The sequence below is a fragment of the Camelus bactrianus genome, chromosome 32 (genome assembly GCF_048773025.1).
Source record: "Camelus bactrianus isolate YW-2024 breed Bactrian camel chromosome 32, ASM4877302v1, whole genome shotgun sequence".
NCBI lineage: Eukaryota > Metazoa > Chordata > Mammalia > Artiodactyla > Camelidae > Camelus > Camelus bactrianus.
This window is the reverse complement of record NC_133570.1, coordinates 1,606,916-1,628,034: the sequence shown is the minus strand read 5'-3', so window position 1 is coordinate 1,628,034 and position 21,119 is coordinate 1,606,916. Positions and strand designations below refer to the sequence as shown.

At 52.1% G+C, this 21,119-nt stretch overlaps 1 protein-coding gene across 18 annotated transcripts in view; it reads right to left on the bottom strand.

Moving 5' to 3' along the window:
* Positions 1–21,119, bottom strand: part of RIMBP2 (RIMS binding protein 2) — a 230,315-nt gene that overhangs the window by 72,295 nt on the left and 136,901 nt on the right. For 11 of the 18 annotated variants that reach the window (XR_012503707.1, XM_074356572.1, XM_074356578.1 and 8 more), the window contains exons 1-2: positions 5,047–5,169; positions 4,634–4,825 (exon numbers count right to left, since the gene is read on the bottom strand). Coding sequence is in view for 10 of the 18 variants with exons in the window: in XM_074356572.1 (XP_074212673.1) it covers positions 4,634–4,777 (144 nt within the window). In the remaining 8 variants the exon portion in view is untranslated. Of the gene's footprint in view, positions 1–4,633; positions 4,826–5,046; positions 5,170–14,355; positions 14,446–21,119 lie in introns of those variants that run through there. The other 7 variants (XM_074356581.1, XM_074356582.1, XM_074356580.1 and 4 more) reach the window with 2 other exon arrangements.

Here is a 21,119-nt window from a genome sequence, read left to right as displayed (position 1 = left end):
CTCTCATTCACGCAGCAAACATTTGTTATATGGTTTCTCTACACCAGGCTGGGCACTGGGGATAAACTGTTTAGCAGAAAAGATACAGAAACTGCCATCGTGCTTATAGGCTCCTGGAGGTGACCAGGACAAAAGCGACCCAGACAGCAGACACAGCAAGTGCAAAGGCCCTGGGTGGCTGGAGCGTGCTCACGAGAAGAGCTGAAAGGAGGCAGTGTGGCCGAGAGCAAGGAGGAGGCTGGACCTTCCAGACCTTAAGCTGCCCGGCTCCTCTCTTCATCCTGTTTCTGCAACTCTAGCCTCTGCACTCTCCTCAAACAAGTCAGGCACCCACCCCTCCATCTCAGGACTTAGTGCTTGCTGTTCCCTCTGCTGGAACATTCTTTCTCCATATTTCTGCACAACACCCTTCCTCCCTTCACCCAGGTCTCTGCCCAGATGTCACGTGGTCATTGAGACCTTCCTAACCACTGAATATAAAGTAAAAAAATTAAAAGGCCTCTGAAAAAAACCAGAACTGTCACCATCTTGCTGTGATGGCGGACTCGCGATTACAGAACCCACGATGAGAGAGGGAGGCAGGCGTCGTCTTCGGCTAAACTGAATTATCGGTACAAAGACGAGTGGCACGTCAGTGACATTTGGAAACTAAAAAGCCAACTAACTCACGAACGTGACCAACGGGGTAATTAACAGTTCAGACAGACACTGGATGCGTGCTGGCCCAAGTGCAGAGCCGTGATTACACCATGTCAACATAAAGGAGCATTCTTCATTTACTGAACGGCGTGCCCCTGCTGAGCCCACCACTCTGAGAACTTTGAAGATGGTGGCCGGGAGGAGGCGATACAGTTTAGCTTCTGGCGGTGACCACCGGATGTTCAGACACAAGACACCACGCTTGCTGCCGGAGCATCACACTGCCTCGTGCATCATCTGGTAACTGAACAAAGCCGCTTCCAGAGGATTCTCCCCAGTGTGAGGACCGAGGGTTCTCCTGCACCAAGGATCCCGTGGTCACAGTGTACCCTGTCTCCAGCACAAGGTGGTTCCCTGACCCCCAGCCTTCATCCCTAAAGACCCTCATCACAACAGCACATGGCTCCATCTCTCAGAGAAAACAGCCCCAAATTCAGTCTTATCTCTTTCACTAACAGCTTCTGCGTTCTGAAAGAAGAGCTACGCAGCAGTCATAATTCAGTAAGAAGATGACAACACCGTGATTCTGTGAGCCAGTCACTGGTCTCCCTCTGACCAGCAGCTCGCATCTTTGCTTCTCCCAGATGAAGGGCAGGGGCTGGGAGCAGGGCCGTCTGGTCCGGCTCCAGCTGAAGGGATGCTCAGACTGGAATCCTGCACCTCGCAGCTTCCCCTCTGCATGCTCCCCAAGCCTGGACAAGTTCTCTTTGGCTCCCAGCAAATCAGGTTGACTGAAACCAGTTTGGGGGGCTAATTCAGTTCAAATCGATGACACCTGGAGACAAGACACCATACTCTGGGGGTTGTGGGGGAGTCTGGGCGGCTTCTGGAAGTGCAATGTTATCACTGTACCCAAGTTTACAGAAACAACAGGGTTTTCAAAGTCAAGTCAGCTGTGTCTCAGCCCAGCATTCACCTCCTTCCTTCTCTACTGCCACAGACAGGCTTTACTGCTCAAGGGGCGGAAAAGAGCTGATTCTGAATAACCCTTTTACTATTACGAACAAAATATCAGAAGAAGGTGAAAATCACTGTGCTTTTCCATCAGTCCATATTGAGGCAATGCTCCTTAAACCACAATTACCCCACTTGAAGGTGGTCCTTTGAAAGCAGCAAATTCTGTCCAAGAGCCCAGATTCCAGCAACTGCCTCGGTGGAACCCACACCTCCCTGCTCTTTTCCCTCCTGCTCTCAGCCCCCAAGGCTCTCAGCACCACGTGTGGGAAAAGGGCAGATCACAGAGGGTTTTGTGAATTTCTGAGATGTTGGCTTTCCTTCCTTCAACTGTGACAGAATCTCCCTCTTGAAGAGGACAAGCCTCTTCTGATCTCCAGGTCTTTTTCTCTCTCTCTTTTCTCATCGAGCCAAGATGCTCTGAGTCAGAGCTCCGTCAGCTTCCAGCAAGGCCCCTCTTCTGGGCTGGCCTAGGAGTGGGTGGAGCAGGGGCAGCGAGCAGAGGACGGAGGCCCTGGGAGGTGAGGGTGGCCCTGGCAGTCAGGGGCTGGGGCCGCGTAAGTGAGCTGGGGGGGCACGTGGAGGGTCCACAGTGTTGCTGGGATTGGATTTCTGTTTGGTCAGTGCTGCTCTGGCTGCCACGTGACAAACAAGACACAACAGCGCAGCGGCGGCTGGTGACCAAGGCGGGAAGGGGGTGGCATCTGCCAGAATCCTGCCCCATGACGCTGTCACCAGTCCCTACAGGGCCCTCACAGCTGCTAACCTCTCCAGCTCTTGCTGCTTTCCTGGTGACAAAGATGACCGTGTCCACTGCTAGCTGCTCACAGGCTGCCCAGCCAGCCAAGGCCCTGCCACCTGGTACCACCCTTCAGACTGGGGTCTCTGTCCCATGGGGCTAAGAGGACAAGCCCACCCAAATCCCACACTCTCCCCTCCTGGACCGCAATCCAGCTCCCCAGACCCTCGAGTTCCCTGTCCTAACGTCCCCAAGCTCACCCCCAGCTCCTGCACAGGCCTCCTCCCCTGTCTGTCCCCTGAGGGCAGACGGCACCCCTGGTCTGGACCCCCAAGATGGGAGGGCTATTTGCAGGGCACCATGGACAGAACCTAGATCCAAACCTGGGGCATCTCCACGGGTGCAGGGCCCTGGTGATGAGGTTCTAACCCCAGGTCAGACGGAAGGGCGGAGGGCCCCACCATGCCAGTTAGAATGCATGGGCCTTCACCCACTCCAGGCAGGAGGAAAGACTGGCCTGAAGCCCTGTGGGCAGGCAGGAGACGGGTTTGGATAGATGCGAACTTCACTCCCTGGAATTACAAACGGGCCTCCTCTGCCCACAGGCAGGGTCAGTGCTGTTGGTCACTTCCTTAAAATACTCCAGTGGGGAGCAGGCTGAATAACGTCCCCCAAAGATGTCCACCTCCCCATCCCCAGGGTCTGTGAATACGTCACCTTACATGGCAAAGGGACTCTGTTAAGGATGCTGAGATGGGGAGACGGTCCAAGTGGGCCCAGTGTCATCACAGGGTCCTTGTAAGAGGCAGGCAGAGGGTCAGAGAGGAGACAAGACGCCAGCCTGCCGACTCTGCAGGCCAAGGGAGGGGCCAGGAGCAGGCGTGAGAAGGTGGGGAGGCAGAAAAAGGCGTCCCTAACACCTTCCAAAAAGCGCACTGCTCTGCTGACACCCCGGTTTCCACCCCATCCCACCCGCTCTGGATCCGACCTCCTGAACTGTGAGAGGACATCTGTGTTCCTTTCCGTTGTGCCCGTCTGTTACAGCAGCAACAGGAAACTAACACGGAGTTTCTCAACCTGGGCACCAGTGACATTTTGGGCTGCTTACTTCTCTACCATGGAGGCTGTTCTGTGCATCACAGGAGGGCTGCCATGGTCCCAAGCCTCTGCCCAATAGCCCCCTCCCCATCAGACCCATCAGAAATGTTCCCAGGCTGCCAAGTGCCTTCTAGATGTGTAGGCACCCTGCTGAGAACCACTGCTCCACGCTGTCCCCCGTGGTCACTTGACCCCAGCAGACCCTCAGCCAAGCCCCTGGGTACACCCTGGATTCCCAGCCCATCCTCCACTGAATTCACCAAACCCCCACTTTCCCAAGCTCTACGGGCAGAGGTGAATGAAGCACCTTTTGTGTCTCAGAGAACTCACAGTCAGCGGTCACGGCAGGCGCTGAAAAGAATAATTATGTGGTGCTGTCTCATTTCTTTAGGAACGAGGCTACGTTCTAAGTTCAGAGCAAATGGTTAAAAGCCGTGTGGTCAGGGTTAGCCTGGGCCCTTCCTCCAGAGAGGGCGAGGTGGACACAGGAGCGTGTCTCAGAAGCCACCAGCACTGGGCACAGCTCTGCCACCCCGAGAACCACACGAGAAGCACGTGGCCCTCCTTTAGGGCCCGCTGTGAGAGAACAGGTCATCTTCACTCTTAAACTGAGATGTAAGTCACATGCCATACAATTCACCCTCTTAAAGTGGTCATTTCAGAGGCCCTGGTACAGTTCCACGGTTGTGTAATCATGGCACTAATTCCAGAACATCTTCATCAACCTGAAGAGAAACCCTGCACCCACTTCCTGCTCCACACCAGTCCCCGCCAGTCACGAGCCCGCTTCCCCCCGGGGCTCAGCCGTTCCCCAGAGGAGCCAGAGGTGGCGTGAAGACCACTCCCTCATGCAGGAGGGCCGGCGGGCGCAGCAGAGCCCTGAGCCCCACGCTTGTGAAACACCACCGCTTAAAGTAAACTAGGTACCAGATTACAGGACTGCATAGGATTCCTATTTTATTCTTTCACGTTTTTAAAATCTTTTCTCACGATGAGAATTCAATAAAATTTTAACACTCAAAAAACCCAAAAAACCAAAGAATTCATTCCGCTTAACTCAGTGACATCAATAGGAAATCAACCCACCCATTAAACACTGAAGAAGATCCTAGCTCATCAGGAATGCATGAGGTGTCCAATTACCTGCCTCCTGACAAAGCCATTTTCTGACTTAGCTGTTCTCTTTATAACGAAGGTCGTTAACCATCTGAAGGACAGCTTAAAATTCACGAAGTTCGAAAAACCAATGTAGACACCTCTGGTCTTCAACTTAAGCCCAATTTCCATTCAGGAGCACAGCCTACCATCATCTCTCGCTCAGCTGTGTTTAACATCCTAAGGAATGGAAATGCGTAATTGGTTTTACGGGATGGCTTCCAGAAACATTCGAATTTCGTTATTTATTGCTTTTTCTTATACCACAGCACGGGTAAAACGGCCCCAGGAGCCCTGAATGTTGACGGTTTTGAGGGTCTCCACCACTTTCCGCTTGGAGTCCCGCAGCCCTTCCCGCCCCGCGCGGACCCCGAGGAGAGCGGACGTGGGAGCTCCCCTACCTTTAGGACCTGTTCTAGGTTCTCCAGCTTGGCTTGGAGCTGGTGTTTCTCCTGCACGGCCAAATCGCGTTCTCTGGTCACCACGGAGAGCGTGTGGTTAAGCCGAGCATACTCTGCTTTCACCTACGAGTAGCAAGCGTGGAGAGAAGGCAGCTATTTCAACGTTTCCCAGCCAGCACGTCACTTCCACTTTAATTTCTTTCGGGACTTCCCCTCCCTCATCCTCAATCAGGGACTTCGTGGCGGGTCAACCCCTGCTGGGGTGAACACGTGACCGAGAGCTGACCAATCAGCATGCAACCTCCCTCCTCACCCCGCCCATCCTCACCAAAGCCGCAGGGATTGGCTCACAACTGGGACTAGGACCCAGGCCTGGCCAATCAGTGTAATCCCATCACCTGGATATAGCGATTGGCTGGGGACCCAGGGACCCGGTCACATCAGTGGAAAAGGAGCTATTGGATTTGAGTAGGAATTTGGAAAGAGACTCTCTCACCCTCTGAACTTGGAAAGTTGAGGACAAAGGCTGGAGTATCATTTGCCATCATGAGGGAAGAACTCACATGAGATCAGAGCCAACAAAATGGGCGTAGAGCCAAGCGATGCAGAGGGAGAAGCAGGTCACTGATGACATGCCTTGAGCACCTAGATCAAGCTGTGCCTGACGCTAATGTTTCCCTTTCCAGTTGCTTGGGCCAACAGACTCCCTAAGTTCACTTGGACCCATTTGAATTGTTTTCTGTCCCTCTGAACTGAAAGCCCTAACAGACACAAAATGCTACCCAAATTGCATAGCCATACTAATTCTTTTGTCTAAAAATCTCACCCCGTCTTAAAGTGGATAAAAATGGCAATCAGGTTCCACGTGGATTATAATGATGAGTGCTCCAATAACCTCAGAAACCATATCCATCCACAACCCACAGCCCCCAGGACCGTGTCTGGAACTTATCTGGGCGCACCACTAATTCTCAATCTCTCCCACGGCCTCTCTGAAACAGATAAGGGCACATCGCTGATGAGAGGTTACCTGATTTATCCTCCATTACTTTTCATTGTGCAGCATATTTTAACTCAACCACAGAATTTTAATTTCTTTCCCTACTCCCAAATGTTACAACATGAATTATGTCTTCAATAATAGACTGTCACAAAGTCATGTTTTTTTAGCTACAAAAGTCCTTTCTGTTTCACATAAAATGCTTTATGTACAGAGTGTTCGTTTAACCTGACAATTTCTGAGGCACAGAAGGAAAGGGAGGATCCCACTCGGCATTCCTAAGTGGAACAGGGTTACAGGGAAGCTGTTATTAAGAGGTCGCAGAGAGGTCTGATTCACAGAAGTACTTTAATGCCATTGTGCTACTGCGGGATGCCTCAGGCAATGAACCTGAGAAAAAATTCAAACGCTCCCTGTGAAAATGTCATAACCGATACAAACTAAGCCCTACCCGAACACGAACCTCAATATCAGCTCTGCCAGAAGCCACCCCCTCGTGTTCTGGCTAATCCAGGAAATTAGACTTGGGAATAGTGTTCGAATGTCGCAAGTCCAGTCTCACACACTAGCCAGTCTAAGCTTTTTGGAACAGAAATCAGATCTTGCCACTCCCTGATGGAAACCTTACGGGGCTGCCATGGAAATTAGAATAAAATCCAAACTCCTGGGGTGGCCTACAAAGTCCTGTAGCACCTGCCCACCCGCCTCTCTGATCTGAGCTGCTGCTGCAGTGCCACCATGGGCAGCCATCCTCACCTCTTTCTGACCCTTTAACAAGTCAAGCTCATTCCCACCCCAGGGCCTTTGCACGTGCTATGGAAGCCTCCATAGTGGAAGATGCCTACCCATCGCCCACTCCACCCCCAATCTCCGCCAGCCTGGCTCCTCTTCATCAACTGCGCCTCTCCTTCCCAAGGCCCTCAGGGACCAGCCTGCCTGCCTCCACCCCCACCTCTCTGCCCCACTTCATTCTCATGGGCGTTCACCTGAGATCATCCTATGAACTGTTTATGTTTTTCTTGGGGTTGCTCCTCATTAGGGCGTAAGCATCAACCGGACAGGAGTTTGCTTTTGTGATCCAATTCCCTATCATCAGAGAGGAGAAGCAGAACGAACAGCCGAAGTCCACCTGAGTCAGGTGTTCCCAAGAAATCAGACTCACACTTTGTAGGGAAACTGACATGGTTTCAGGCTCCCTTTGCAGAACTCATTTATTTACGTACATTCAGTGATTATCCAGTCCCTTATAAGAGCACAGGGCAGTCAGAATCACCCTCCAAGGGGCACCAACCAGGACTTTGGTCAAGAATGGCCAGTCCCCCAACCTGCAAGGCAGCTCAAACCCAGATGTGAATCTGGAAACTGACTGGCAGGCACCAGATCCGCTCTCCCATAGGGATGTTGCAGACAGTGGTTAGGACAGATGTTAGAGGGTCAGGCCTGATCATAAATCCTGTTTACCCAATGGAGCTACAATGCTTCACTTCTATTGTGGGAAATACTGCGTTCATTGTAGCAACTTAACAGAAAGCAGTCATGTTGGGGGAGAAAATACAAGTTTTATTGGTCTTGAAGTCAGTGCTTTAAAAGGGAGTAGAAAAGGATGAGGAAGAACCTGCAGAGGACTTCTCGGCAACAAAAAGGCTCTGAAAGTTACAGGCATTTGCTCTTTAATAACCCTAAAACACTTCATCTCATACCAAGACTGGTTTTTCATTTCTTGGACTTAAAATTTTCTATCATGTCCCCTTTATGTTTATTGGCATGATTTAGGTCATGTGTCTGGTTTGCAATAACAGAAACCATGTCTTCTGGTAGGAGAGACGAGAGAGGGACAAAGGGGTTGATTTAGGTAGGGGGAAACTGAGGTAGGTTGAATAATGACCCCACAAAGACGTCCACATGCTAATCCTGGAACCTGCAAACGTTACCTTATATGGCAAAAACAAACAAACAAACAAAAAAACCTGAAGATGTGATTCAGTTAAGGGTCTTGAGCTGGGGAGATTGCCCAGGGTTTTCCAGGGGGGACCACTGTAATGACGAGGGTCCTTATGAAAGTAAGACAAGAGGAACGGGGCCAGAAAAGAGAGATTTTAAAGATGCTATCCTGCTGGCTTCGGAGATAGAGGAAGGCCCACGAGCCAAGGAACATGGGACCTCCACAAGCTGGAAAAGGTAAGAACAGGACCCTCCTAGAGCTTCCAGAAAGGATACAGCCCTGCCGATGCCCTGAGTTTAGGACTTTAAACCTGAACAGTCTGGTTCCAGTGTCTCCACAATTAAGACAAGAGAAGAAAAAGAAAGTGTTGGGAACATGAGGTTAAAATTGGCCTGAGAAATCTCAAAGACTGATCTCTCATGTGAAAAAAAAATGTCTTTTGGTGACAACCTCCTCTCTTTCCCAACAAATGAGAACCCTTTACTGTTGCTGGTCACATCACCCCACCGGTCCCCTTACCTCGCCTACACCCGTCGAAACGGTCTCAGTAATGCTCCCTATTGCTTTGGGGGAGTGCCATCTCTTTGCTGCAGGGACCCAGACTGAGACACGTGTGACATCGTTCTCAATGACAGGCGAGCATGAGTCTCTGGGGGACGATGACCTCACAGGCTTTATAAGAAAAGCAGTGGCTGTCCCAGCTGCAGCGAGGATGTGGCACTCAGCAATGTCTCGGGGACCACAGAAGCCACAGCCCCAGTGGGATGGCACTGCAGGGGAGCAGGAGCCCGCGTCCTCGTCCGTCTCCAGAAGCTGCCGTGGCCCTGGACTCCGGCTGTCTAGTCCAGGAGAACAATCATGGCCCTGGGTGCTTCCATCACAGCCTGGGTCCCGCTACGTGCAGCTGAAAGAACCCAGCCAAGTGTGCAGAAAAGGGCACCCTCTCTGATTCGGTCCTGCAGACAGGACCGAGGCTTCCAAGTGAAAAACACGCTGTTGCTTCAAATGGGCTGCTGGCAAGGCTGGCCCCCACTTCACTGCCCTGCCTGCCTTTCCAGCCCTGCCGGTGCCCGGAGCCTCCGTGGAGAGGCCCACTGGCTGACAAGCCCCTGGTCCCTGGCTGCCCGGTGTCTGGAGCTCAAAGCTGGTCACTTCCATGAACAGTCCATAGCACCAGACCCACATCCTGTCATAGTGGCACCTGAACTAGAACATTCTCCTGGGAACCAAGCCAGGGTATTCTACTCAAGGGGAAAGAGGTCTCGGAATAGCAAAAAGGATGGGAAGAGATTGTCACTGAGACGTATAAACTCCCCTCCCTGCCAAAATGAAAAGAGAAAGTTCTTAGACATCCAAAGTTAGAAGCCCAGACAATTCCTCCTTCGATGGAAACAACAAGGTCCTACTGTGGAGCACAGGGAACTATATCCAATCCCTTGTAACCGCCTACAGTGAAAAGGAGTATGTGTGCAAGTGTTACTGAATCACCACGCTGTACGCCAGAAACTGACACAGCACTGTAAGTCAACTCTACTTCAATAAAAAATAAGTAAGAATTGGAAAAAGATTTTGTTTTTTAACAGAGGAAACGCAGATAATGATACTCAGATGTTGGGGGCTGTGTGGGGGCCCTCGCCTTCCAGCCAAAGGTAGCTGGCCCCACAAATCCCAAATACCCATGTGCGTCACCCAGTAAACGCCCCTCGCTTTCTCACTGTAAGATAAAGAAGAGGGGGCACCGGCCAATGAGCTGCATGCCCAGCGTCCGTAACTTACTCGTAACTGAGCCAGAATTCCAGGGCACCTCAGGTTTCTAGTCAGCAGGTAAGAGGAGTTCGTAGGTCGTAGGTTCACAGGTCGTGAACTTCATACCACACGCAGTACCGGCTCCAGGACTCGGGGTGCTGAGACCCCCCCCCCCCACCGCGCACAGACACCACAGCGCATCCCAGACCCGGGCACCAGATCCGGCCACTCGACTCACTCCTGCACCGAAACACAGTCTCTGGCGGCAGCAACAGTGGCACCAGGTGGGAGAGTAGCCTAAAGCATCTGACAGCAGTCATCTAATGAGAACTAGATTCTGGGCCTGAATTTCCCATCAGCTTCAGGAAGGGCTGCCCAGTTTCCTGGGAGTTTAATGGGCCCCTTTGGACTCGGGCAAGTAAGAAATTTGCAATCAGTAAAACGCTGGGTTTGCAGGCTTTGTGGGCACTGAACACCTCCTTTCACCGTGTCCTGGATTCCCAGCTCATTTGTTTCCTGCCACAGGGCTGCCTGCCTGGGGGAATTCAATACAATATTCCAGATCATTCAATATCCGATTCTGCACCTAAGAGGCAATCCCTTCAGGGCAGGCTTCAGGGCAAACATGGACCACACAGCCCCCTGCCTTGATAAGTAAGAGCTCTCTGATCATTCATTTTGCTTACGTAATCAGGGCTCCTAAAAAGCAAACTGCAAATGCAACTTACACTCAGCGAGGGGAACTGGGACTCCCAGGCACCTTCCTGAGAGCTGGGAAGGTTCCCTGTGTTTCTACAGGTCACGTGGATCTGGTGCTCTGGCTGAATGCTTTCCCCAGCAGCACTAACTAACCCACTCCTTGTGCATCTCTGAGTTACCCTGGGGCACAGACGCTGGCCCCCAAGGGCAGTCTTTGGGGACCTGCTGTTTCCCACGACGCCCGCTCAGGCACCCAGCGGAAACGCGCACCCTGCAAAGCCAGGAAAGGAGCAGGACAGCTGCTCAGGCCCCGCCACCCTCCCTGCCTCTTCTCCAAAGGCTCTGCTATTCCCGTCCCTCCTGTGAGTCACTCAGTGCCCTCAAACCCCACGCGCTGCTGAAGGGAAGGCAAGCTGCTTTTCTGGGCCTTAAAGCCTTGTTAAAAAGGCCAAGGTGTGGAGGCAGCAGGGAGGAAGCTTCAAATCTTTTGTTTTTTAATCTGGTAAAACTCTATATTTTTATTTTTTATAACTTTTAAATTGAAGTATGGTAGATTTACAATGCTGTGCTAGTTTCTGGTCACAGCACAGTGATTCAGTTATACATGTGTATCTGTTCCTCTTCAGAGTCCTTACCGTTACAGGTCATTACAAGGTATTGAATATAGTTCCCTATGCTCTACAGTAGGACCTTGTTATTTATCTGTTTTATATACAGTAGTGTGTATCTGCTAATCCCAAGCTCCTAATTTATCCCGCACCCCCCCCCCTTTGGTAACCATGAGTTTGTTTTCTATGTCTGTGAGTCTGCCTCAGCTTTGTAAATAAGTTCATATGTTTTTTTTTTTTTTTAGATTCCACATGTAAGTAATATGTGTTATTTTTCTCTCTTTCTGGCTTACTTCATTTAGTATGACAATCTCCAGGTCCACCCATGTTGCTGCAAATGGTACTATTTCATTTTTTGTGACTGAGTAGTATTCCGTTGTATAAATGCATACCACAACTTCTTTATCCAGTCATCTGTCTTTGGACATTTAGATTGCTTCCAAGTCTTGGCTATTGTAAATAGTGTTGCTATGAACATTGGGGTGCATGTGTCTTTTCAAACTAGAGTTTTCTCCAGATACATGCCCAGGAGTGGGATTTCTGGATCACATAAGTCTATTTGTAGTTTTTTAAGGAAACTGTACGCCACTCTCCATAGTGGCTGCACCAATTTACATTCCCACCACACTGCACGAGGGCTCCTTTTTCTCCACACCCTCCCCAGCACTTATCATTTGTAGACTTTTTGATGACGGCCATTCTGACCAAATGGTGATACTTCATTGTAGTTCTTATTTGCATTTCTTGAATAATTAGTGATGTTGAGCATTTTTCATGTGCCTATTGGCCATGTGGATGTCAAGCAGTTTCAAATTTTAATTGAAAAATAACATCAGATTTGGTGAGTCTTATGGGAGCAGAGCAACCATCAGCACAGCTAGAGACCCAGGTCCAGGGAGGGACACGGTGGTGCTGCCCAGTGCTGTGACCACCTCCCCCCCCCCACCCGCCACCGCCCAGCCCTGGTGATGGCACCACTGCCCTCGGCTCCCCTGGCTCTGCCCTCACCACACTGGGATCACCGCTCCTGGCATCAGAGCCCAGCTTAGGAGCAGACAGACATGCACATGCAGTGATCTGAACAGAAGAAAGCCAGCCCGGGGTCAGCCTTCCCTATGCCCAGCTCCCAGCAGCCCTATGGTCAGCCTGCACCAATGCCTGAAGCACCTCCATTCTTTTTCACTTTTGTTCCTGTTTAACGAAAAAGACTCCTGGGCTGAGAAAGTCACTATGCCTCATTACGGATTCACACCTCCATGTAAGTGAGTTTATCAGAGCCTCTTCTGAGACCAGGTTGGGAAAAGAAAGAGGACAGAGAGGGTGGGGCCTGGGGGGAAGGAAAGGGAACTAAAGGGAGACTTGGGGAGGTACTAAAAACACATTTTTTTTTAATGTGGTAAAATACACATAACAACACAATGTACCATCTTAACCATCTTTAAGTGTACAGTTCAGGGGCATTAAATACATTCATATGAACCATCACCACCTTCCCTCTCCAGAAGTTTTTTGATCTTCTTAAACTGAAACTCTGTCCCCACTGAACACTAACTCCCCCCCATCCCCTGGCCCCCACCCCCCTACTTTCTGTCTCTGTGAAGCTGACTCCTCTAGGGGCCTGGTATGAATGGAATCAGATAGTGTCTGTCCTTCCACGTCTGGCTTATCTCACTGAGCATCATGTCCTCAAGATTCATTCATGCTGCAGCAGGTGTCAGAACTTCTTTCCTTTTTAAGGCTGAGTAATATTCCACTGTGTGTGCACACACATGCATGTGCATACTGCCTCTTGTTTATCCATCCATCTGTAGCAACTTGGGTTGCTTCTACCTTTTGGCTTTTGCGAATAATGCTGTGAATTTTTTTCCTGCTCTATAAAATGGGGGGATGATTCAGTCCTGCTTGGAATTCTTTTGGGTGTATTCCCATACGTGGAACTGCTGGATCACATTGTGGTAACCCTATTTTTCAGTATTTAAGAATCTGCCACCCTGTTTTCCACAGCAGCTGCACCATTTTCCATTCCCACCAACCAGCACCAGGGCTCTGATTTCTCCACATTCTCTCCAACCCTTGTTATTTCCTGAAAAACAGGGTCTTTTTTGTTAAAAAAAAAAAAAAAAAAGCCCCATAGGAAAGCAGGAAAATCAGCGCCAAATCAAGAAAGCTCTAATTTTTATAGTAAAATTGTCAGGATTCAGTTATTCTTTGAAATAGGCATTGGCAAAGCTGTGAAATTAGCAACTCCAAGCTGCCAATTAATCATTAAGTAATAGTTAATGAGCACCTACTATGCGCCCTGCTATAGGAGCTGGGGACACAGTGCTGGATACAGTGGCAAAGACCTCTGCCACCTGGGAGCTGACGTTCTCGCAGGGAGACGGACAGACACAGAAGTGAAGACATGGGACAGACCAAGTTATAAGAGAAACAAGAAGACAAGAGATGGGTGAAGTCACAGAGCCAGACTGGGGTGGGGGGCGAGGGAGGGACATAGAGTGGGGCCAGGATGCTCTGGCTGAGGAGGTGACTCAGGCTGATATGTGAAAGGCAAGGAGCTGGCAGCTGTCTGAAGATGATGGACTTGAGTTCTAAGTAGAGAAAACCCTTGTGTGCTGGGACAAGCATGGTGGTTTGAGGAACAAAGGAGGTCAGAGTGGACAAGGCTCCATGAATCAAAGGTGGAGAGGCAGGCTGAGCAAGACAGCAACCACGGGGTCGCCTCATTCTTACTTTGGGAGGCGCTGGAAGGTTTACTCAGAGGAGCCCCACCATCTGGTCTGTACCACAGGATCACTCCAGATGCTGCTGGAAATGACTCTGGGATGTCAAGAGGGGGTAGGCAGTCCAGTGAGGAGACCGTGTCAGCATCTGGGCGAGAGAAAATGGTGGCCTGCACTGGGGGGACACGGAGGAGATGGGGGGGTGTCACGGGCTGCTGCTGAGTGAGAAGCAGGAGTGAGGAGAGGAAGAATCAGATCAGCTCCTAGCAGCCTGGCCTGAGAGCTGGGGGATGCTGGTCCCTGGGATGAGAAAAACTAAGACAGACAGTGATCTGGGGGCGAGGACACGGGAAGGCTTGTTCGCTGTGGAGGGTGTGGCTGGGCAGACTTCTAAGTGGGGACACCTTGCAGACAGCGCACAAGACGTCCCCTGAGCGCTCTGTGCAGCGGCCACACGAAGGGACATGAGACATGGCCCAGGGTCCCACCACCTTTGCACTGGGCAGGGCTCAGCGAGCTGTCCCCTCTCCGCCTTCCCCGGACCCTCACAGCACCCGCCTCCCAGGCCCGCTGGTGGAGGTGGGCAGTTACCTTGTCGTGCTGCCGGGCCCGTGCGGGAAGGCCTGCATAATGGGGCTTCGGGCGGTGCTCTCCTTGGGCAGCCTCCTTCAGTGCATTTTCCTGGAACAAAAGGAAAGGGCGCCGTGAGGTGATGCCCCACTTCTGGGGACATGTGGGCCACGGTGGTTAAGGGCTCCAATGGGGAGGCACAGCAGGGCTGGGTGTGACTCTGCAAGTCACAAGCCCTGTGGTGTTGGACCCATTTCTTTCTTCTCTCTGAGCCACAAGTCCCCCGCTCTGTAAAATGGGGGGGTGCTACTTCATGACACTGCTGCAGGTGTATAATGAAATAGTATGTAAACATGCAGTGGAGCTTCCAGAATATAAATCCCAGCCAGTACCTGGTGTGTGGGCCAGCATTACACGTTTATATCCTAAAGAGGCAACAAAACTGACTTCCAGCTGGAGTTGTTAAGTCCAGCTTTGACCTGCCCCTTTCCTCCAAACACATTGCCAAAATAAACCATAGAGCAATTCTGTCAAGGTCTATCTTGCTCAAAAACAACATAAAAGCTTTTGCAGACTGTGGCTGTCTGGAACACGTGGGTTGAGTAGAGCTCCCAGGACCCACCGGATTCTGAGTCCAGAGATGGGCAGAGAGAACTGGGAGTCCGACTGTCTCAGGCTGCGCGGGACTGGAGGTGTCCCGTCTCAGGCTGGAGACCTGAAAGAAGGTCACTGCCTGACCTGCGTCTGAGGTCAAGTCCCCAGTCTCCAAAGAAGGTCGCCCAGAGCTCCTGCTTAGACAAGGTAACGCACTAGAGAGGCCGAGGGAGCAGACCCGCCGGCTCAGTGACCTCACCTGCGCGGGAGCTCTGAACACTACCAAGAATAACTCGAATCCAAGACCGGGAGCATCCTCGGGGAGCAGGGTAGAACCACAAAATAAGTAACATGGGGTGAGGGGTGGTGAGCACAGAGGGAGACTGAGGGTAAAACATCTCCCGTTAAAGATGAGTCTGAAAACGGAAATTCCAAAACACACAGTGAGAGCTCACCATGAAAGAGGTCTAACAAAATCCGTAGCCAGGGTGAACTGACTCCAGAGGAAATAAAAACAGTGAAGCAACCTGAAAACGACTTCAGTGAGCGAGCTGAGGAGCCTCAAAAAGATAAAGGAAGGACGGACACCTGTTCAGAAAGCACGAGGGAGAAGCAAGCAGGGCGCTTCACGGCCACGGTGGAAGGGGGCGGCAAGACCCCCAACGCCCCGCCGGCAGGCATCCTGTTCGCCTGGTCCTCCCAGCGTGTTCTCCGCTCACTTCCTAGCGAGCCACTGCCTGGGGAGCACCCACGTCCGAGCTGACCTGCATCTCCTCTGGAATGCTTCGGGAGCCCACATCTCAGGCTCATGCACGTTCACAAGGGGAAAGGGGCGGGAACCACGCGGTTTCAGGCTCCTCCCACAAGGAGAAGGGCTCCCCCTGGCTGATTTTAGGTCCCCTATTTCAGTCAAGCCCCATCCCCCCGGCCGCAGTCATTTCGACCTCCTCCTCTCCGTGGCATCTCCTGGGTTTCCACGCAATGAAACACAAGGAAGCAATCTGCACACCTCACCCCTGGGGTTTGGTTGCGGGGAGCAGTGATCCCCAGCCTGTGGCAAACACTTCCCTCCTCTGAGATGTTCGCAGCAGCAAAAATTCATCTTGTCTTTTTTAAGTAAAGAAAGTCACAACGTAGTCCCCTGCAGGCCCCCTGAGGGACGTGGAGACAGCCTGAGACGTCCCACCCGTGAGAGCCACTGGCAGTCACCAGTGCGCTCACCCAAACACCTGACTCCCAACCGTGGCAGCCTTAGACGCCCCAGGCGAACTGAGGGAGCCATGTCTCAGGGAATCACGGGAGAAGCTTTAAGTGGGGGCCAGTTCTGAGGTCGATCGGGCTAAACACAGACTTAAGAGGGAAGAACCAATCTGACTCCATACTGGATGTTTCTTTTACTTTGACCCTTCTATCTACCGGTTTTGCTACAAGTTTATCACTAAAAGGATGTTGCCCATAAGTTTAAATTATACACAATGACCCATCTGTGGGAATGTGCCTCCCAGGTAATGAGCATTAAGCTAAAATACTTATATTGAGTTCAAAGGAAACCTGACCAGGCCCCCCGGGAATGACCGCAGGAAGGATGAAATTAACACACCCCTCGGGGGGCTGACTGGAACCAGGAAGTGTTTGACTTCACTCCCTCCCTTTTCTTATAGAAGAAGCCTGAATTTTAACCCAGGCAAGATGGCCCTTTGGGACGCTAGTCCACTATCTTCTCCATCCGCTGGCTTTCTGAATAAAGTCATTATTCCTTGCCCCAATAACTCATCCCTTGATTTACTGACCTGTCACACAGTGAGCAGTATGACCTTGGATTCATTAACACAAAACCTAGCTTTTGCGAGTGTAAGCCCTGTGGTCCCCAGCAGGTTGCCCAGCATCTCTATACTCTTAAGATGGAAGGATGTAGAAGCACCTACTCAAGCAGCCGCCGGGAGGATTACACGAGACGGTAGAGGACCGAGCCCCTCCCTGCACGCCGTCACGGCCCCTTCCCTGTGGAGGGCACCATTATCCTTGCCTACAGACTCCACTTGCTGCCACCACCTGCCTTTGCACCTCCATGTCAGAAAGAGAAGCCTGGCTGGCTCTTTAATCCAGCTTTCTGGTGGTTGTAAAAAAAAAAAAAAGTGACTCATTCATCTCCTTTATTTACATCCCATCTCAGTGATTCGAGGTCAGCTCTTAACCTGACGAAATCAACCTTTGCCAGAGAAAAGCTCAGGACCGAAATCCCGCCCGGGAAGCACCGGATCCACAGCACCACCAGGCAGAGGGAAGACGCGCGGCCGCCTCTTCCCCAAACCGCTCCAAGCGGGAATCTGCACCTGGGGCAGCCCGTACTGCACCAGGGCCCCCCACCGTGGGGGGCCAGGAACAGAAGAGCGAGCCGCTGAAAAGCAAACTCACCCCCAAACAGTCCTCCACAGAAGACTCCTCAGCAGACGGCAGAGCCCCTCACACAGTGACGCTGAAACAGCCCCTTCTATGACCAAGACACCCAGGTAAAGGCCCGCAGAGTGAAGACGCCACTTGATAGACATGGACTATGTGTTTTATTCACCAAATTACAGCATCTCACTTATCCAGACTTATTCGCCCCTGACAAAGCCCAGAGGTGGGCACGGGGCTGGGGGCACGTGTGGTCTCGCCCTCCATGCTGCAGTGACAGCAGACGTTGGTCCTCCCTGCCCCTCGGAGCAACAGGCCCCCGATGCTACTCAGACATGCATGTATCTTGCATTACTTAAGGGAAAACTCAGAAAATGCCGATCGCTCACACTTCTGATCCTATTAAGATGCGGAGAAGCAAGGCAACTTACCCTGGAAGTTCTCATCACTGACCCTGTGCAGGACCAGAGCCGCCCTCCCCGGGGAAGCCACCCCTGCTCCAATTAAATTGAGCCCTTCTGGATTAATCAGCACCACGAAGGAAGGGCTGCCAAGCAGGATACGGATCACACTGCGTACTGGCCACATGCTTGAGACCAGAAGGCCGCCCAGAGATGTGGGCTTTTAGCTGCAACACGACAAAATGGGACTCGCCAATGGGCGCGGGTGCACCAGCTCTGACAATTCACAGGAGGAGAGGAGGAGGAGGACTGGGTGGACTTAATATACTCTGACGCTCTTGCTGAACAGTGAGGTTCTCCACACAGCCCTGGGGCAGGCGGCCGGCCACACCGGCGCCCGGGTCACAGGTGTGCACACATCCCTCCTGGCCACAGGGTGGTCTGAGCCCCGTCGGCTCCCCCTGCGCTGGGGTGTGATCCCATCGACTACTGACCACATCTGAGCACCCAGGAACGGACTCTGACAGCACACGCCCACCACCTGGAGAGGCAGGGCTGGTGACTCATGCGTCACCAGGACTGTGATAACGAAGAAATTTCTCAACACCAGCTGCATGAAATCACCCTCTAAGCTCCATCTTCTTGACCCAAAATAACAATGGTAAAGAGAGAAAAACCAGCCTCTGTGTATCCGTTTGCTTCTTTGGAAATGGTACAGCTTGAGTCCTGGATCCTTTATGCTTAAAGCCATCTGAGTAAGAGGATTTAGGAGTCACCAAACACTGGGCGCACAATGCGACTGAGCCTACTCCGCAAAAACCAAAATGCAGTTTGTTGACTCGAGCTGTCTGCATCCTCAGATAGAAAAGGGCACGGTCCTGTTCTCCACTTCGCAGATGAACATCTAGAGGTAAGGACCAGCTCCCGGCCAGCAGATCAGAGAGTTCTGGCATCTGAATTGAGAACTTCTGGGACCAGGCATCCCTGAAATTCTCCTCAAAGAGCAGCTACAGGAAGTGCCAGTCAGGAAGATTTTTTTAATCCATTAATATCCACTAATGTATTAAATCAGAATAGCCTGATCGGATTTCCTATTTCCTGTTTAGCAAAATTATGGGCAAAAGGTAAATTCCGATGAGGACAAGGGAGGGAGAAAAGGGCTGAGGCAGAAGTGGCAAACTGACACAGACTCAGAGAACAGCGGATAACATAAAGAGGCAGAACGGGCCAGCTGTAAGAACACTCTAGAGGGGCAGGGAAGGCAGCAAACGGGCAGCTCATGCCCCACCCGAGAGGGCGGCTGCAAACTCGCTCCAGCCCGCTGGTGCCTCGTGGGAGCGAGAGCCCAGCACTGCCGGCTCCCCCAGGTTTTTAGGAGCTAGCACTCTGGGCTTCTACCTGCAATGTCCCTGTTTTTAAATACAGGCTATTAATTCAGGTGAAAACACATATTGTGCACTCCCTTCCATAATAAACATGCCTACAGTTGAGTTGGCTTAAAAATGGTGCACTTTGTAAAAGACGTTAGATCTGTATTGTGGGGTGATGCACAAGTATTAGGGGGTGAGGTGGGGGGACAGGAAACCACACAGCTGTGCAAACTCCCCGTGTGCAGGGAGAGAAAGGGGGGATGTGGGATACCAAGATAAATCTGTCCCCTTGCACCTAATTCTGCCTTGGTGACCTGTTACGGACCAAGCTGCACGCCCTAAAATTCATGCGCTGAAGCCCTGAATCCCCAGTGTGATGGTATTTGGAGATGGGGCCTTTAGGGAGGTGACTCTGGGTAGAAGAGGTCATAAGGGTGGGGCCCTAATACAACAGGATCGGTGTCCTTATAAGAAGAGACACCAGAGACCTCTCTCTCTCTACACACATGTGCAGAGCCAAGGCCACATAAGGACAGAGGGGAAGGCGGACGGCCACCCACCAGGAAGAGAGGCCTCACCAGACACAACCCCACCGCACCTCGACTTCAGCCTCCAGAAATGGGGGAAAATAAATACGCTCCTGTCATTGAAGCCACCCAGCCTGCGGCATTTTGTTGCGGCAGCCCGAGCTGATTCACTATCCATCTAAAAACCAAGGAAAGACCAGAGTTCCCCTACTGGGCAAACCGGGTCCCATCGCCTCCCCATCGGGAGCGCTCCTCAAGTCCACATTTCCACGGGTACGACGGGCAGCTTCCCAGGGGAAACCATCTCTCTCAAGACTCATTGCTTCTATTCATTCAGTAAAGGTCCCCTGAGGGCGGCGGGGGCCCGGGGCTCACACAACACCCTGCCCCAAGCCACACAGGTACAGCAGAAAAGGAAACGGGCCATCGTAGTGCAGGGTGATGGGGCAGCAATGGCAGAAATGCAGGCTGTTAGAGAAGACACAGAGGGATTCTCAAGTCACCGCTGAGGCAGGGCTGGTCTCAGAGTTGGTGTCAGGACCGGCGTGGCACAAACAAGAACATAAACTCCTTCTGGACCAGCAGGCCTCCTGAAACAGGATCTGCATCTGCTGTACCACCCCGGACCCTAAACTTCCAGGCTCCCCCCACACCCGTCAGGCCCAGGGAGACACTTCTCCACGACTGCCGCCCCCAGAACGCAAGGGGCTGCCTCGCCGGCTCCAAGGCAGGAGGTGCATCGGTGGGCTGCGCCCAGCTCAGAGGGGGAGCCTCCTCGGGGTGAGGAAGACGTCAGTTAACTCGTCGGGCCTCTCTGCATACAGGAATGCAGCCCCACCCTGTGTGGACGGGTCAGGGCTTCCCATCAGAGCCGAGCCGGAGCCCGCTCTCCTGCCGCTGTCTCCCCACCTGTGCTCCCAGGCTCCCTCTGAGCCCAGTCAGGCTGAAGGTGGCGGGCAGGTGCTGCCTCTCCCCGGGAAGCCAGAGCGAGGCAGAGACCCACCCACAAGGGAGGGCACGAACGGCTGGGAGCCGCAGGCAGCGGATTCTCGCTGGATGAGGCGGGCAGTGAGGAGGGGCAGACTTGGAGAGCCAGGCAGGGAAAGGTCAGGAGGAGCTCGGAGCTACAGTCAGGAATTTGCTGAATAGTAAGCGACTGAGGAGAAGCAAGGCTGAGACCAAAAAGATCAATTTGCAACCACCTGGGGAAGAGGTGCCAATGGCCTGTGCTCAGGTGATGGCAGCAGAGAGAAAAATCTGGATTCAGGAAACATCAAAGAAGATGAAATAACACGGCTCAGTGATGGGTCACAGAAGGATGCGTGGGATTCTGGCTTGGGGAGCTGGGGGCTGAAGACATCAGCCAATGAGAGCAGGGTGAGGGAGGAAGCACAGATGTAAGTGCTGAGGATGGATGTTAGTTAGGCTCTGCTGGGGCGGTGAGTCCGAGATGCCTGCATGGGACCCAGTGGGGGCTCAGTGGACAGTCTGCTCTG